Source organism: Rhinolophus sinicus, linkage group LG02, assembly GCF_036562045.2.
Source record: "Rhinolophus sinicus isolate RSC01 linkage group LG02, ASM3656204v1, whole genome shotgun sequence".
Lineage (NCBI taxonomy): Eukaryota > Metazoa > Chordata > Mammalia > Chiroptera > Rhinolophidae > Rhinolophus > Rhinolophus sinicus.
In genome coordinates, this window is record NC_133752.1 from 53173736 (window position 1) to 53188250 (window position 14515).

At 41.2% G+C, this 14515-nt stretch overlaps 1 protein-coding gene across 1 annotated transcript in view; it reads right to left on the minus strand.

Moving 5' to 3' along the window:
- The window catches only part of ANXA3 (annexin A3), a 54494-nt gene extending 49220 nt beyond the window's left edge, over positions 1–5274 (minus strand). The window contains exons 1-2 of the mRNA XM_019720189.2: positions 5137–5274; positions 2485–2537 (exon numbers count right to left, since the gene is read on the minus strand). Of these exons, the coding sequence (XP_019575748.1) occupies positions 2485–2499 (15 nt within the window). The 5' untranslated portion in view covers positions 2500–2537; positions 5137–5274. The remainder of the gene's footprint in view (positions 1–2484; positions 2538–5136) is intronic.
- Positions 5275–14515: the final 9241 nt, after the last annotated feature.

A 14515-nucleotide genomic window follows, 5' to 3' on the forward strand; every position in this document is an offset into this window, starting at 1 on the left:
AATTACCCTTTGGATGAACTCCTACGAGATCAAGTTAGTAGGCATCATATTTATGAGATGTTACATTTTTGTAAAACTTTTATCCCTTGGGTCCACAGTCCCTATATTTCCCTTCCTCATTTTGCAAATTAGAGTGTGGAATGGGGAAGGGAGAAGGTATAGCAAGTTAGGATGTTAGAGTAGTTCATGGTGATTACAGTGATTATAAGTTAATTTTGAAAAATTTCAGTAGCATAATAAAAATACTAATGTGAGAGTACAAATAACAGTAATTTGCATTCATTATTATTCTGTAAAAGTAAGTTAGGAATTAGCCAAGAAGGAAAGAGCTCAGAATATTTGCATGAGAAAGCGGGCATAGAAGGCAAATATGGAAAAAAACACTACTATGGTATCTTAATAAAAAGTCATGTTCTAAGACATTCTAATTTGCAGGTTGCCTGAGTGCTTGCTCTGACCTAAAGACAACATATGACAAAGGACACTGAATCAAAGAGTATAAACTGTTATGATATCAGGCCCTTTCATCAAGGGTTAAGTAGTAGAACACATGTATGAACAGAGATATTCAACATTTCCAAACAAAGGAAGCAGTAATGCAACATATTGTTTATGAAACAATGGGAGGATTGCAACATTCCTAGATTATACAGACCTAGCAAACCAGCCATTCTTTCATCTTTAACGGTAACCACTGAAACTGAAGTCTTCACTCTTGATCAGATCTCTCCAGTCAACTCACCAAACACTGACCCACAGACCCATCTACAGTTTGTGGAAAAGCATGGACTTGATTGCTCGTGTGTGTGCGCGAGCGCGCGCACGTGCACTTTTATATGCAGAGGGAAAAAGAGAATAGATAAAACTTAGTGATATAAATATTTATACAAACCTGGGTGTTGTTTTTATTGTGGTAAAAAAGCGTAACATAACGTTTACCACATTAACCCTTTTTAAGTGTACAATTCAGTAGTTGTAAAACTGTTCACAGTGTGTGAACCAGCTCTCCAGAACTTTTTCATGGTGAAGAACAGAAACTCTGTACTCAAAGCAACAATTCTCCCTTTCTGCCTCCCCCAGGCCCTGGCAACCACAATTCTATTTTGTCTCTATGAATTTGACTACTTTAGATACCTCATATAAATGGAATCATATAGTATTTCATCTTTTTATTACTGGCTTATTTCACTTAGCATTATGTTCGCAAGGTTCATCTATGTTATAGCATATGCCCCAAATTTCCTTCCTTTTTTAAAGCTGAATAATATTTCATTGTATATGTAGAGCACATTTTGATTATCCATTCATCTGTTGATGGACATTTGGGTTGTTTCCACTTCTTGCCTGTTGTGAATAATGCTGCTATGAACATGAGAATGCGAATATCTCTTTGAGACCCTCTTTCAATTCTTTTGGACATTTATCCAAAAGTGGGATTGCTGGATCATATGGTAGTTCTACTTTTAATTTTTTTGAGGAACTGCCATTCTGTTTTCCACAGTAGTTCTGAGTTTTATTTATTACTTATTCTCAGAGATCTCACTCATAAATGTTAGTTGTTTATTTTGAGAAGAAGAGGAAAATAGGAAAGAAAAGGCTGCAGGAGCCTCCTTGTTCACTCAAGGGCCCCCTTTCCTCTCAAGCACAGCTTCCCCTTTCTAATCTGCTCCCCCTTTTCCTTCTTGCTGCTTAGTGACAAATGCTACCACCACCTGATGTCTCCATACTCCTAGCCCCTTATGGTAGGCAGAACAATAGCTCTCTTTTAAAATCTCCACACCATAATCCTTGGACCCTGTGAATGTTACGTGATATAACAAAAGGGACTTTGCAGATATAATTAAGGTTCCAGACCTTAAAATCGGGAAAGTATCCTGGATTATCTGAGTGGGCCCAATCTCACCACGTGAGCATCCTCCAGCCGGAGGAAGAAGAGGAAGGCAGAAGAGAGATGGTCCAAAGGGGAAGCCAGAGAGACTGCAAACATGAGAAGGATTCGATGCATCCTTACTGTTCTGAGATGTAGGGGGTCACGTACAAAGACTGGCAGAAGCCTGTAGGGGATAGGACAGCCCCTGATGACAGCCAGCAAGGAAACAGGGACCTCAGCCTTTCAACTGCAAGGAACTAAATCTGCCAAACCACCTAAACGACCTCAGAAGTGGATTCTTCCTCAAATCTCCAGAACAGAATGCAGCCCTGCCAACTGCTTCATTTTAGTGCCACGAGACCCATTTGGGGCTTCTAACATACAGAACTGTGAGGTAATAAATGAGTGCTGTTTAAGCTGCTAAATTTGTGATAATTGGTCATGGCGGCAATAGAAAACTAATACACCCTCTGTCTCCCCCAGCCCTTCAGAAATGTGCCCCAACTTTGAAGGTGTCAACTTTTTCAAATAAACTTTTTATCAACTTTCAAAAAAGTGTGTTTTGATTGGACTCAGTTAAGTTACCGTGTTAGGACCGCTTCATTTTTACTTACCCAGAGAGATGCCATGATATCCCACCTTTGCCTTAAGTTCAGATCACTCTAACCTATTATAAGAAAAAAAAATTACTAAACGGTATAAAGCTAGGATTCCAAACACAATAATCTCACCAACCCTTAATCTTTAATCCAGAAAACAGAACCCAATGTTCAAACAGGAACCACCTCAAGAACAGGATGTTTTTTAACATCGAGTAGCCCACTGGCTAAGCAAACGTTTACTGAGCACATGCTATATACAAAGGGTGGTGCTAGATCTGTAAAGGGCTCAAACAAGACAGGAAGAAAACCCCCCCTAACTTAAAAGTTTACAAATATGTTTCCTGGAAAGCCAATTTTTGACTCATTTAAAATCTAGTAGAACTATGTTGATGGCTGACTTCTTTTAACCAGGACAGACTATCATCATAGGAAACAACAACAAAAACACAGGAAATTGCCGCCCAACACAAATTTTAGCTGGCTTCAATTTGATTCCTTGATTTGACTGTGAAATCTTCATTTACATTTTACAAGGCTCTGAGTCTACAGCCCTTTAAAAACAGACACGCCTCCAGAGCAGGCTGTCCAGTCCTTGGTAGGGTGCAGAGGTGAAAAGGACAGTTCTTTGGTGGATCCCAGGCACACTTTCCATAAGTAGACATTATTCAAACATGCTGGCAGATCTCCCAGGTTGATTCAGAAATCCAAGTTACTCCCACCCATCCTGGGAACAAAATATTCTAAAAATTCAATGACAGCCCCAGAACAAAGTTCAACAGGAAATTATACCATTAGTCCCTGGAAATATTTAGTCCCCGTTTTCTCAGGCTCTCTGTAGCCTAGTGCAATCGGCTCTCTCCTTACAGAGTCTAACACTACTTCCCTCTCTCTCTACAGTGACTACAAGGTATCGATAATTCTGGTTTTGCCTGTTTAAGCTAGATATAATTTCTTTTGAGTCCAGTTTCCTCATCTGTAAAAAGGGGACACGAGGTCTGTTGTTGGCGACATTGAATAAAATACGTAATATGTATCATCACATCCGCTAGAGTTTTGAGTTCTTACTGTGTGCCAGGTACTACGAAAAGCATTCAAAAGTCAATTTCACAAGGCTAGACAGTTTTGTCTTGTTTCTTCACTGGGGCATTCAAGGTACTAAAAAAATAAAAAATACTCATTGAATGAATGAATGATTTCACATAAATCTAGGGAGCTAAATATCACTTATAACATCTCCACTTTGCATATGGAGAAGCCAGGGCACAGAGAGGTCCAGGAACAGTCCAGTCACACAGCTAGTGAGTAGGGCCTGCATCTAGGCAGCCCCTCTCCAAAGGGATGAACTTAATTAACCCCAGGCTTCTGCCTCACCCAAGTGCCTGGTCCAGACATGGTCAAAGCTGATATTCAATATGTGTTGATCCAGTATAATTTGTAAATTATTAACAATTATTACTGATTTAAGTTTTAAGAAGTAAAGAACTACTTCACAGTGCAGGCCAAATGACCTAACAATAGAACTTTAAACATCCTTTTCTGAAAGGGATTAGAGGGGCTACATCATTTCCTTGTACTTCCTCCTCCACGCCTATTTCTAAACAGATTACACAACCAGCGGGCTCCGGGAACAAGGTTCTGGTTACAATTTTAAATTCCCTTTTCTGTCAGTTTGAAGTTTTCTGCCTTCATGAAAGCCAACGGGGACACCTTTGCAAAATAACGTTTTAGTAAGTTACATTTTTTATGATGTTGATTATTAAAAAAAAAAGTTGTAAATGAGCTCTCCCTGAGGATAGTCTTGTGGTCTGTGTAGATCACAAATCCTTGGAAAGAATTTAGCACTGGGGTGCAACTTCTTATCTGCAGTCAGAGGGGCCCCCAGGAACCCAGAACTTCTTAGGGCACAATTTCCTATATAAAGTCATTTGCAATCAAGTACTCAAGATGCCCCACCTGCTGACTCAAAAACCAAATGCCAGAGGAATGATTCATGTCTAGTGAATGGGTGAGCCTTTTCAAGAGAAAGCAAACTTCTGGGTTCCCAATGCCCAATATCTAAACACACTTTTTTTCTACTTCCTAAAAATATTAAGAAAAACAAAATAAACTGCCTAGGTGAAGAAGACAACGTGCTCACAAGAATGGGTGGGGTTCGGAGTCTTCAGAACAGAGTTTGGAGGCAGCCCCACCCCTTGCGAGACGCCCTGGACCGGGAGGAGTGAGAGGACCCTTCGGATGCCCTACTCTTTCTCTGTTCCCAAGACCTTTAAGATTGGGGAGTGGGAGAGAGAAATGGCCAAGTGGATCCCTACTCCGCTAGCTGTGATGAAAAGTGAAGGGTCTAGGGCGCCCAGACAGCTGGGTGTCAGCTTGTGCCCCGCGGTGACCATAGCTGGGTGGCCCTCCCAGGGCACGGCAGTTTTGCTCCCAGGACCTCATTGTCCTCTAATCTGAAATGGGGAACCTGGACTCTCGGGCCCGTGGACCCTCGGGCCCTAAACCTGCGCGGCACGGTTGGTTTGCAGCACAGGCGCCAGGTCAGCCCTGCCGGGGACCGCGCCGCGCTCGCGAGGGAACTGGGCGAGGCGCGCAGACCGCTCGTAGCCGCGGGGCAGCCGGGCGGCGGGAGAGGCTCGCGGCTGCGCGCGGAGAGGCTGGACTTACCCTGAAGCTCGGCCGCTGGGACCCGTGTGCCAGAGAACCTCGAGCTAGTTTAGCGCCCTGCGAGCCAGGTGTGCGCCCCGCAGGCTGGTGCTTGGAGCTGGTTCCTGGTCCGCGACTGCGACCGCACCCCTTCCTCCGGCCCCTTCCTCCCGCCCCTTCTCCAGCCTCCGACTCCACCTGAAAGCCACCCGAGGCCACGCCCATCGGCTGCTAAATCTCGAGTTCTTTACAGATTTGCCCCTAACCCTGTGTCCCCTCGAATTCTCTAAACTTTCCTGCCCCCTTTTCCACCATCCTCATATTGAAACCCATTTCCTCAGTTTTCACTTCTTCAATTACACTAAATTCTTCAGATTTATTGCAACGCTTATTTTGTTCTAGGCACTGTGGATTCAGATTAGACAGTCCTCACTCCAGTAACAGCCCATGAAGTTTATCTAGCATTTACTTTTTGCCAGGCACGGTTCTAAATTCTTTACAGATGTGCCCTAATTTAAATCTTGCAACAACCCTATTAGGTAGATGCTAATATTACCCCTATTTTGTAAATAAGGAAACAGACAGAGATTAGGTAATTTAAGCAGTCCTACAGGGAGTAAATGGCAGAGCTAGATTTTTGAACCCAGGTAGTTTGTAATCCCTCTGCTAAGCTTATTTGCTTTCTAGTGTGAGGTTTGGAACCAAAGACTCCAGAAGATAACAAGGTGGAAGGGCATTCTAGGCATTTGGAACAACCAAAGGGAACAAAGGAGGCTAAAAAATTAAAGCCATATGTGTATTGAGGGAATTATGAGCAGCTATGTGTTGAAGGATGGAGTAGAAGATAAAAGCGACCATTTATTGGGTATCAAGCTTTGAAGTAATGCTTGATGCCACTGGTAGGGTAGGGAGAAATGTAGAAATGAGCAGGAAAAGGAGGGAACTAGCCCGGGTTAGGAGGCCCCATTGCAGCTGCTCCTACCTGGGTCAAGGCCCCTTGCAGCTGCTCTCACTTGGGGCACAAACACCTTGCTTGCTTAGCAAGATATGTTGTTAGAAGAAAGAAAAATGCTGGAGAGAGAGAAATCACGCCGCTTATCAGAATGTACATCCTGCTTCTCAGGACCTTTTTTTAATGAGCTTCTCAAATAAATCATGGGATAGTAATAGGTTTATGTGCATGCCCTAAGAAACAACCTTCATGTGTATGCCCTGAGAACCAGGGGGAGAACAGGGCACTTCAGCAGAGAAAGAGAAAGATAACAGAGAGGGAGAGGGGGAGAGAATTCTACGCATAGGGACAAAAACCCTCACACAATGTAATGCGCGGCTGCTTCCCTCTTTTGGGTCGGCAGACTCCATGTCTCGGAGTGTACGAGGTATGATCAAAAGATACAGTGAATGTTTAAATTTAAAAAAATTATAGTAAAAGACACATTGCCATTAATTCCCATTAAATACAACCTCTCACTTCGAACACACTTACCCCATCGTTCTTGCCACTTTCTGAAGCAGTTCTGGACGTCCTCTTTCATGTGTCTACTTCATCCTCCATCATGACAACGCTGCATGTCACACATCGCTTCTGATAAAGCAATTTCTGTCAAATAAAAACATGGTGTGTCCTCATTCACTTTACTCACTGGATCTGGCACCGTGCGACTTCTGGCTCTTTTCCAAAATCAAAATGACCCTGAAAGTAAACGTTTTGAATCAATTCATGACATCGAGGCAGCCACAACAGCGCAACTAAAGACTTCCAGAACTGCCTCAGAAAGTGGCAAGAACCATGGGATAAGTGTGTTTGAAGTGAGGGGGAGTATTTTGACAGGGATTCATGGCAATGTGTCTTTTATTGTAATAAATTCTTTAAAATATAAACATTCACCGTATGTTTTGAGTCTACCTCATACTTGCTTTTACTAATAACCTTCTTGCTGTCCTATTTTGTACAAACCCTGTCTCTTGACTGAATTCTTTCCTTGAAGAAGACAGAAGCTGAAGCCAAAGTACGTCATCGTTCCTGGTAACACCATCACCTCTGTTATCTTCAAAGAAACTCTGGGAAGTGCTATTTTGATCAGAATTTGTAGCAGAGGAAACTAAGGATTAGAAAGGTTAAGTGATTTACCCAAGGTCACATAAGTAGAAAGTGTCATAACTGGGACTCAGTCAACATTGGCCTTAGCCCTTATGTTACCTCACCTCTGGGCTGGGCTGAATTTTGAATAACAAGCTTCAGGTATCTGGGCATAATTTAGCAGTAATTGGGAATTATTGAAAGTTTAAGAGGGAGGCTGGCATGGTGATCTGATCCATCTTCTAAAAAGATAGTTCTGCATGTTCCATTAAAAAAAAAAATACGTCAGAGTAGAGAAAATTAAAGTCCTAGTGGGAGACACTGTAGAGTCCCATTTGGAATTCAAAAGTGAGAGCTAATTCGAAGTGGGATTGGGGCAATTGTGGTGGCTATAGGTTATTCCAGGTCAGATTTCACAGTTCTGTGTCTTGCCTTTCACATTAGTTGGGTTCTCCACATGTAGCAGAAAGTGCAGAAGTCCATAGTGAAGGTCTGAGAGCAAAAGAGAAGCAGGTGATGCTCTAGGGTGGAGCAAATTCTCGGATTTGTTCAGAAGCCAAATTAGAGAACAGCCGGGAGGGTAGGGGACAGCCTGACCTAGAAGGGAGAAGAGCAGTACCCCAGTCCCTCTGGCTGCTAGCCCAGAATACCATAGACTGGGTGGCTTCTAAACAGCGGACATAGTTTCTCACAGTTCTGCAGGCTGGAAGTCTAAGGTCAAAGCACCGCAGATTCCATGTCTGGTCAGAGCCTGTTTCCTGGTTCATAGACAGTTGTCTTCTCACTGTGTCCTCCTGAGGCTGAAGGGACAAGGGAGCTCTCTGGGGTCTCTTATATTAAGGCACTAATCCCACTCCGGAGGGTTCCACACACATGACTGAATCACCTTCCGAAGATGCCCACTTCCAATACCATCGCTTTGGGAATTAGGTTTCCACATATAAATGTTGGGGGGTCGGGGGGACACAAGCATTCAGACCATGGCAAGCAGCTAACAATAACTCTCACAGTCTTTCTTTAAAAATATTGCTATTAAAAAAATGTTTAATTGTAAAATATTTTAAAGATATCCACAAGAATAAATGATATAGTAATATTATATACTCACAACCCAGTCTTATCAAATCTTAAACATAATGCTTTTATTTTGAATATTTTCAAGGTATTTAAAAAGATATACTGATATAATTCATATTCCTTTTGTGTCCTTTCTGATCCATTTCCTCCTCTCTTCAGACACAACCCAACAATAAACTCAGTGTTATTCTTGTACATGTTGTTATACTCACTTCAAAATATTGATAGAGCCATAAATATTGCATAATACTATGTTGCAGGTTCTTAAACTTTAAGTAAATGGTAGTATGATGTATGCATATTCTGCCACTGGCTCTTTCTGTTCAACTCTAGCTACCCTAGTAGCTACTCTGGTTCATTCATTCTAACTGCTGTGTAATATTCCATTGTGTGGCTGTATCATGGTTTACTCATCATTTCCTGATGATGGTCATTACCTTGTTTCAATATTTCACTACCATGAATAATGTTGCAATGAACATTATTGTACATAGCTTTTTTATTACAAGTGTGTGAGTTGATGATGTTACCCTTTGAAAATAAAGTAAGGAAAGACAAGGGAGTAAACACTTGCATGTTTGGCATAGGGAGTGATTGGTTACTAGGAGAAGTGATGAATAGGCTTGCAGACTAGGTTGTTTCAAACATTAGTTATTAAATGGGTCAGTAGTGTGAAAAATTTTAAGAGGATGGACAAATGTATCAGTTAGTCACTGCTGCCATAATGCTATGTAACAAACCACCCCAGAACCCAGGGGCTTAAAAAAGGCATTTATTCTCTCAGATGTGTAGGATGGCTAAGATGGCTCTGCCTGGGGCCTGAGCTACCTGGAGGGAGCTGTTCTCCTGGCACTGTTGGAGTACAAGAGGGCACATTCAACTGCCAAGTACCTCTCAAGCGCTTGCTTGCATTATGGCTGCTAATAGCCTATTGGCCAAAGCAAGTATTGAGCCCAAAGACAAAGGAGGAAGTAGGATACTCTGCCCATGGGGTAGGGCAGGAGGGGATAGTTCTGAACAATCACCTAATCCATTTCAGCAGTATGCAGAGAGGTTTTGTGGGGACTTGGGAGCCAGCAACATGGCCAAGCTTTGTCAAGTGAAACAAGGACAACTAGAGAAACCCCTACATCCAATATTCAGGACCGGGGGACAGGTAGAAATATTGAAGGCCTCAAGATGCCAGGAGAGTGTTAGGCATGGAAATAAGAATTTCCTAGGAAAGAGAACTCAATAAGCCATCACATATTATTTTGGTGTTTGGAACTACAAAATAATCAACAATACTAGCTAACGTTTTAAGTACCCACTACGTGCCAAGCACTGTTATAAATGCTTTGCACCATCGTCTTATTTCTTACCCCAACAAGTAGGTAGGTCCTAATATATATTATTTTTAGGAGTTACATAAACTGTGCAGAGTAAGACTCTGGCCCAAGGTCACTTGACCAATAAATTATGTAGTAGAGACTCAAGCCCAGGCAACCTGGCTCCAAAGCTTATCTTAATCACTACAATATACTGCCTATAAATCTACACATAATGCCAAGAGGGTGACCCAAGGGTCTGCCTCAGGAATAAGGGAGAGGAGAAAGGACTAGCCAGTGATCTAGGTGAAAACATTTTTCTTTTAAATTCAAAAGCTCTATAGTTGTAGTCATATTTTTTAACCACAAAAACTGGCATTATTCATGACCCCTGTTAGCTCAGTAGACAGGGAAGAAATATAAACTAAATGGCTGCATTCCTTGAGTGGGTCCTTTTCATTTCAGGAAGTAAATTATTCAACAAAGGAGACTCATATGCTGGTTTATATGTAGCAGCAGGAGAGGGGGCAGGTGGTTTGGGTATTCTGGTTTGTGTGATTCAAAACTCTATACCAAATTATGATAGGCATATGTAGTACGGAGAGCAACGGCCCCCAAAGATATCTAACATCATCCCTGGAAACTGTGACTATGTTATGTTACAGGGCAAGGAGGAGTTATGGTTGCAGATGGAATTAAGGTTGTTAATCAGCTGATCTTAATATAAAGATATTATCCTGGATTATCTGAGTGGGCCAGATGTAGTCACAGGAGTCCTTAATCAGGGAAGAGGGAAGCAGAGTCTGAGCAGAGATGGCACAGTGAGAAAGGTTCAACTGGTCATTGCTGGCTTTGAAGACAGAGGGCCAGGAGAGGGTGATCCAAGGAGGGCAGGCAGCGTCTAGAAACCGGAAGAGGCAAGGAAATGGATGCTCCCCTGGAGCCTCTAGATGGAATGCAGCCAACACCTTGATTTCAGCCTGGTGGGCCCATTTTGGACTTCTGACCTCCACAACTGTAAGATAATAAATTTGTATCATTTTAAACCACTAAGTTTGTGGTAATCTGTTAGAGCAGCAATTCGAAACAAACACTTCTCTGAGCATGAGCCACACTGTGTTGTCTGCTGCTGCCCTCCAAGCAATGCAGTTCAATCATCCTGTAGAGCCAAACATTAATTGAATAAATATCATGATCAATACTAAGAAAAATTTAAAAGAGAAAAGGAGGTAATTCAACTTCTTTAGTTGATGAACCTTTCACATGGTAAAAAAATATTTTTTTTTAAACTCTAAAAAGATGTACACCAAAGTCCTACTCGTATCTCTTCCCACTGTCCCACTCTGCTGCTCCCTTCAGATAAACACTTTTTCTTTAGTTTCTTACATATGTCCTTCCACTGTTGCTTGTAAAATCAAGCAAAACAGTTTACTACACAATCTTATTTCTTTCCTTTAGCACACAAAAGACAGCACATTATTTGCAGTTCTGTACCTTGTTTTTCTCTTTATTTTATTGCTTTTTGATCAAAACAGCGGTGTGGGTTTATTTTCTTTATTGACTGCACACTACCTATAAAGCGTTGTGCTAAGTGCTATGGAAGACAAAAAGGAAAAAAAGAAATGTGGTTTGGATATAAGTGTCTACAATCTAACTGAGATCAACACAAACTCAAGTGAAATGAAAGTCAATAATTCATGATTTATAATTTTTATATATACTACTAAATTCTGGAGAAATGACTTGAAACATTGAAGCTTTAGGATAAAAGGGACACCAGGAAAATTGGGACAATCAGAGAAGAAAACAACACAATTTGAAAAATTTGAACATTGTCATTTGAAAGAATTCTTAGTTTCTTTTTAATTTTAAATCAGTGTGCCCCATATTTCTCAGTCATGGAGTCAAGTAGCCTTTTGCCACTGCACTTAGCCTAAGAAAAGTTTTAGTGAAAAGACTAACTTGAAGAAAAGGATTAGGACTAATGAATTGTCATTTAGATGTTTGTAAACTTCTGATTTGGTTTATCTACAGTTACTCAAACTATCAGACTGCATTTTTTTCTTGTCTTACAGTAGGATAATACATGATGCCCCTTTAACTAGTACAGGAGGTGTTGGGACTTAGAGGGAAATCACTGGCTTAGACTGCAGCACATGAGCTGAAGAGACTAGAACAGTGGTTCTCCAAGCTGGGAACCTGTTAGAAGAGAAAATTCTCTCGGCTCCTTCCCCAGACATACTACTGTCGTAATAAGCCCTTCAGGTAATTCTGATGGACCCTAGAGCTTAAGAACCACTGGTTTAAGAAAACATCCTTCCTTAAATGGAAAAGTTGCTGCCATGGAGAAAGCAGAGAGACAGTCTTGCTTAAAAGCCAGAGCCTACCAGCCTTGCACCGGACTTACAAATCTAAAGCGATGAGCTTTCTGCCAAGGGAGAAGATAAGATGGTCTTCCGCCTTCTGTTCTGCCTTATAATTCCTGACACCCGTTCAAAGATCGCCACAACAGACTAAGTCCTACCTCATCCTGGAAAATTCTGGGATTAGCACATGGGCAGGAGAGGATATTTATTGAGAACCTGTTATTTATGCTCGACGTTGAGGAATGCACTTTGCGATCATGGTCTCATGTAATGCTTACTAACCAGTGTAAATGAGGTGTGGTTACCTCTATTTTCCAAATACAGAGACAGGCTCAGAGCAATTTGGTAATTTCCACAGGTTGTGTTCCACACAACCAAGAAATAATAGACCTGGATTTATATCCAGAAGGAAATGAGTAACAGGTGGTGTTTACATGGGATTTATTTTTATTGTTCCAGATTCGGAGTTTACGATCTTTGGTGTCAGGATGGCACCGTTAAAATAAAATGCACTCTAACTATTTTGTGAATTTTTCTAGTTGTAACAACTGCGCAGTTACCACCATTTAAACTAGAATCATGCATGATTATAAAACTAATATTTTTCCCTCTAAGGATACATTTTCTCAGAAGGAAATGTTAGATGATAATAATGGTAACAGTGATAAATGTTAAGATCCCAGAAACCAGATTTATAGTCATCCAGAAAAAAAAAAAAAATCCAGAGATTATTTGATAAAATTTTCACCCGTCTGAATATAGAACTACTTTTTAGTTTTATAAGAAGCTAATTTTCTTATATCACCTTTTCTCTCTGCTAAATAGAATAATTTGAGAGTCAAATATAAAATTTTAGAGCAAAATTATTGAGGTATATTTAAAATAGATGGTAAAATGTGAGGCAAAAACTAACAAAAGCTGGTTTAATTGACCAAGTGGTTGTGGGTACCAGATATGTTTGCTCTTACAGTGGTGTGCTGAACTGTCTTGGCATACAAAAGTCGATTGCTAAGTTTACAGGAATTTTGCAAGCCAGTTATTAAACACAGCCATTATTAAAGTTATATTATTAAATAAACACAGTTAGTTGAATAAATTATGTTAAAAACAAAAGTCCTAAAAATTAATCACTCCCTAATTATTTTACTGTATCTTGCTATTATTGATGCTCTTGCAGTCGTGCACGTCTATTATAGCTGTGTGGTAGAAATACTGTACAAGGTTGTGTTCCTGTGCATCTCTTCCCAACTCCATGTTCAGTGATGGTAATGTTATGCAGGTAGGTTAATTTGGCATGGTAGGGCATATAAAGCTAGAAAACTAGCAAATGTGACAAAATGAGGTCTCTCTTGACTTCAAAAGCCAGTTGTGAAACATTTATCAGCACACCACTAATTATAACCCTGGGCAACTTTAAAATTAATGCATGGTTTGAGTTCAAGTGTTTGTTTCTGATTTATATTAGAAAACTATAACCAAAAGGCATGGAATTTAAGGACTGCGTAAAAGTTCTGGCAGAAGAGAAACAGCATACACAAAGGTTTAAATAATGAGTTTTGAAAAGGGACGACAAGGAGCGACAATTAAGTTCGCGAACTTGTTACAACGATATCGCTAACCTTTTTTGGTATCAGAAGGATTATTCATTATGAATTTGTACCAACTGGACAAACAGCTAACGAAGTTTACTATTTGGAAGTGCTGAAAATGCTGCATAAAAAACTTAGACGACCTGAACTTCTTGCCAACAATCCATGGCCCATTCATCACAATGCACCAGCTCACAGGACACTGTCTGTGAGGGAGTTTTTAGCCAGCAAACAAATAACTGTCTTGGAACACCCTCCCTACTCACCTGATCTGGCCCCCAATGACTTCTTTCTTTACCTGAAGATAAAGGAAATATGGAAAGGAAGACATTTTGATGACATTCAAGACATCAAGGGTAATACAACTACAACTCTGATGGCCATTCCTGAAAAAGAGTTCCAAAATTGCTTTGAAGGGTGGACTAGGCACTGGCGTCAGTGCACAGCTTCCCAAGGGGCGTACTTTGAAGGTTACCATAATGATGTTCAGGAATGAGGTATGTAGCACTTTTTCTAGGATGAGTTCGCAAACGTAACTGTCAGACCTCGTAGACACAGACTGTGGGCAGGATTAATTAAAGGAATCCACAGGGGCGATGAAGCCCCGAGGACTAGGATCTGGATGAAACCATTACGATCTTTAGGCCTGCATGGACAAGGGAGGGATGGTGTTATCAGAGCCTTCGAAAACTGGACTATGGAAGAGGGGCCATTTAACAGGACCCATGGCCCAGGAGGGATGCAGGGACCACCAGAACCACAGCAAAGCACGGGGAGGACAGGGTAGTGCAGTAGACACATTCCAACTTCTCTCCAAACAAGAAACCAAGGGGCAAGGAAGCTTTGGAGAAGCAGTTGGGAAAATCAGTTTCCTGGAGCATAAACAGGGTGGAGAATGTGTGTGGAGACGGCGGAAGCAGCACCGGAACTTTTGTGAGTCACTGTTATACAGTGTTGGCTTGTTTTGGACACATTCCATAG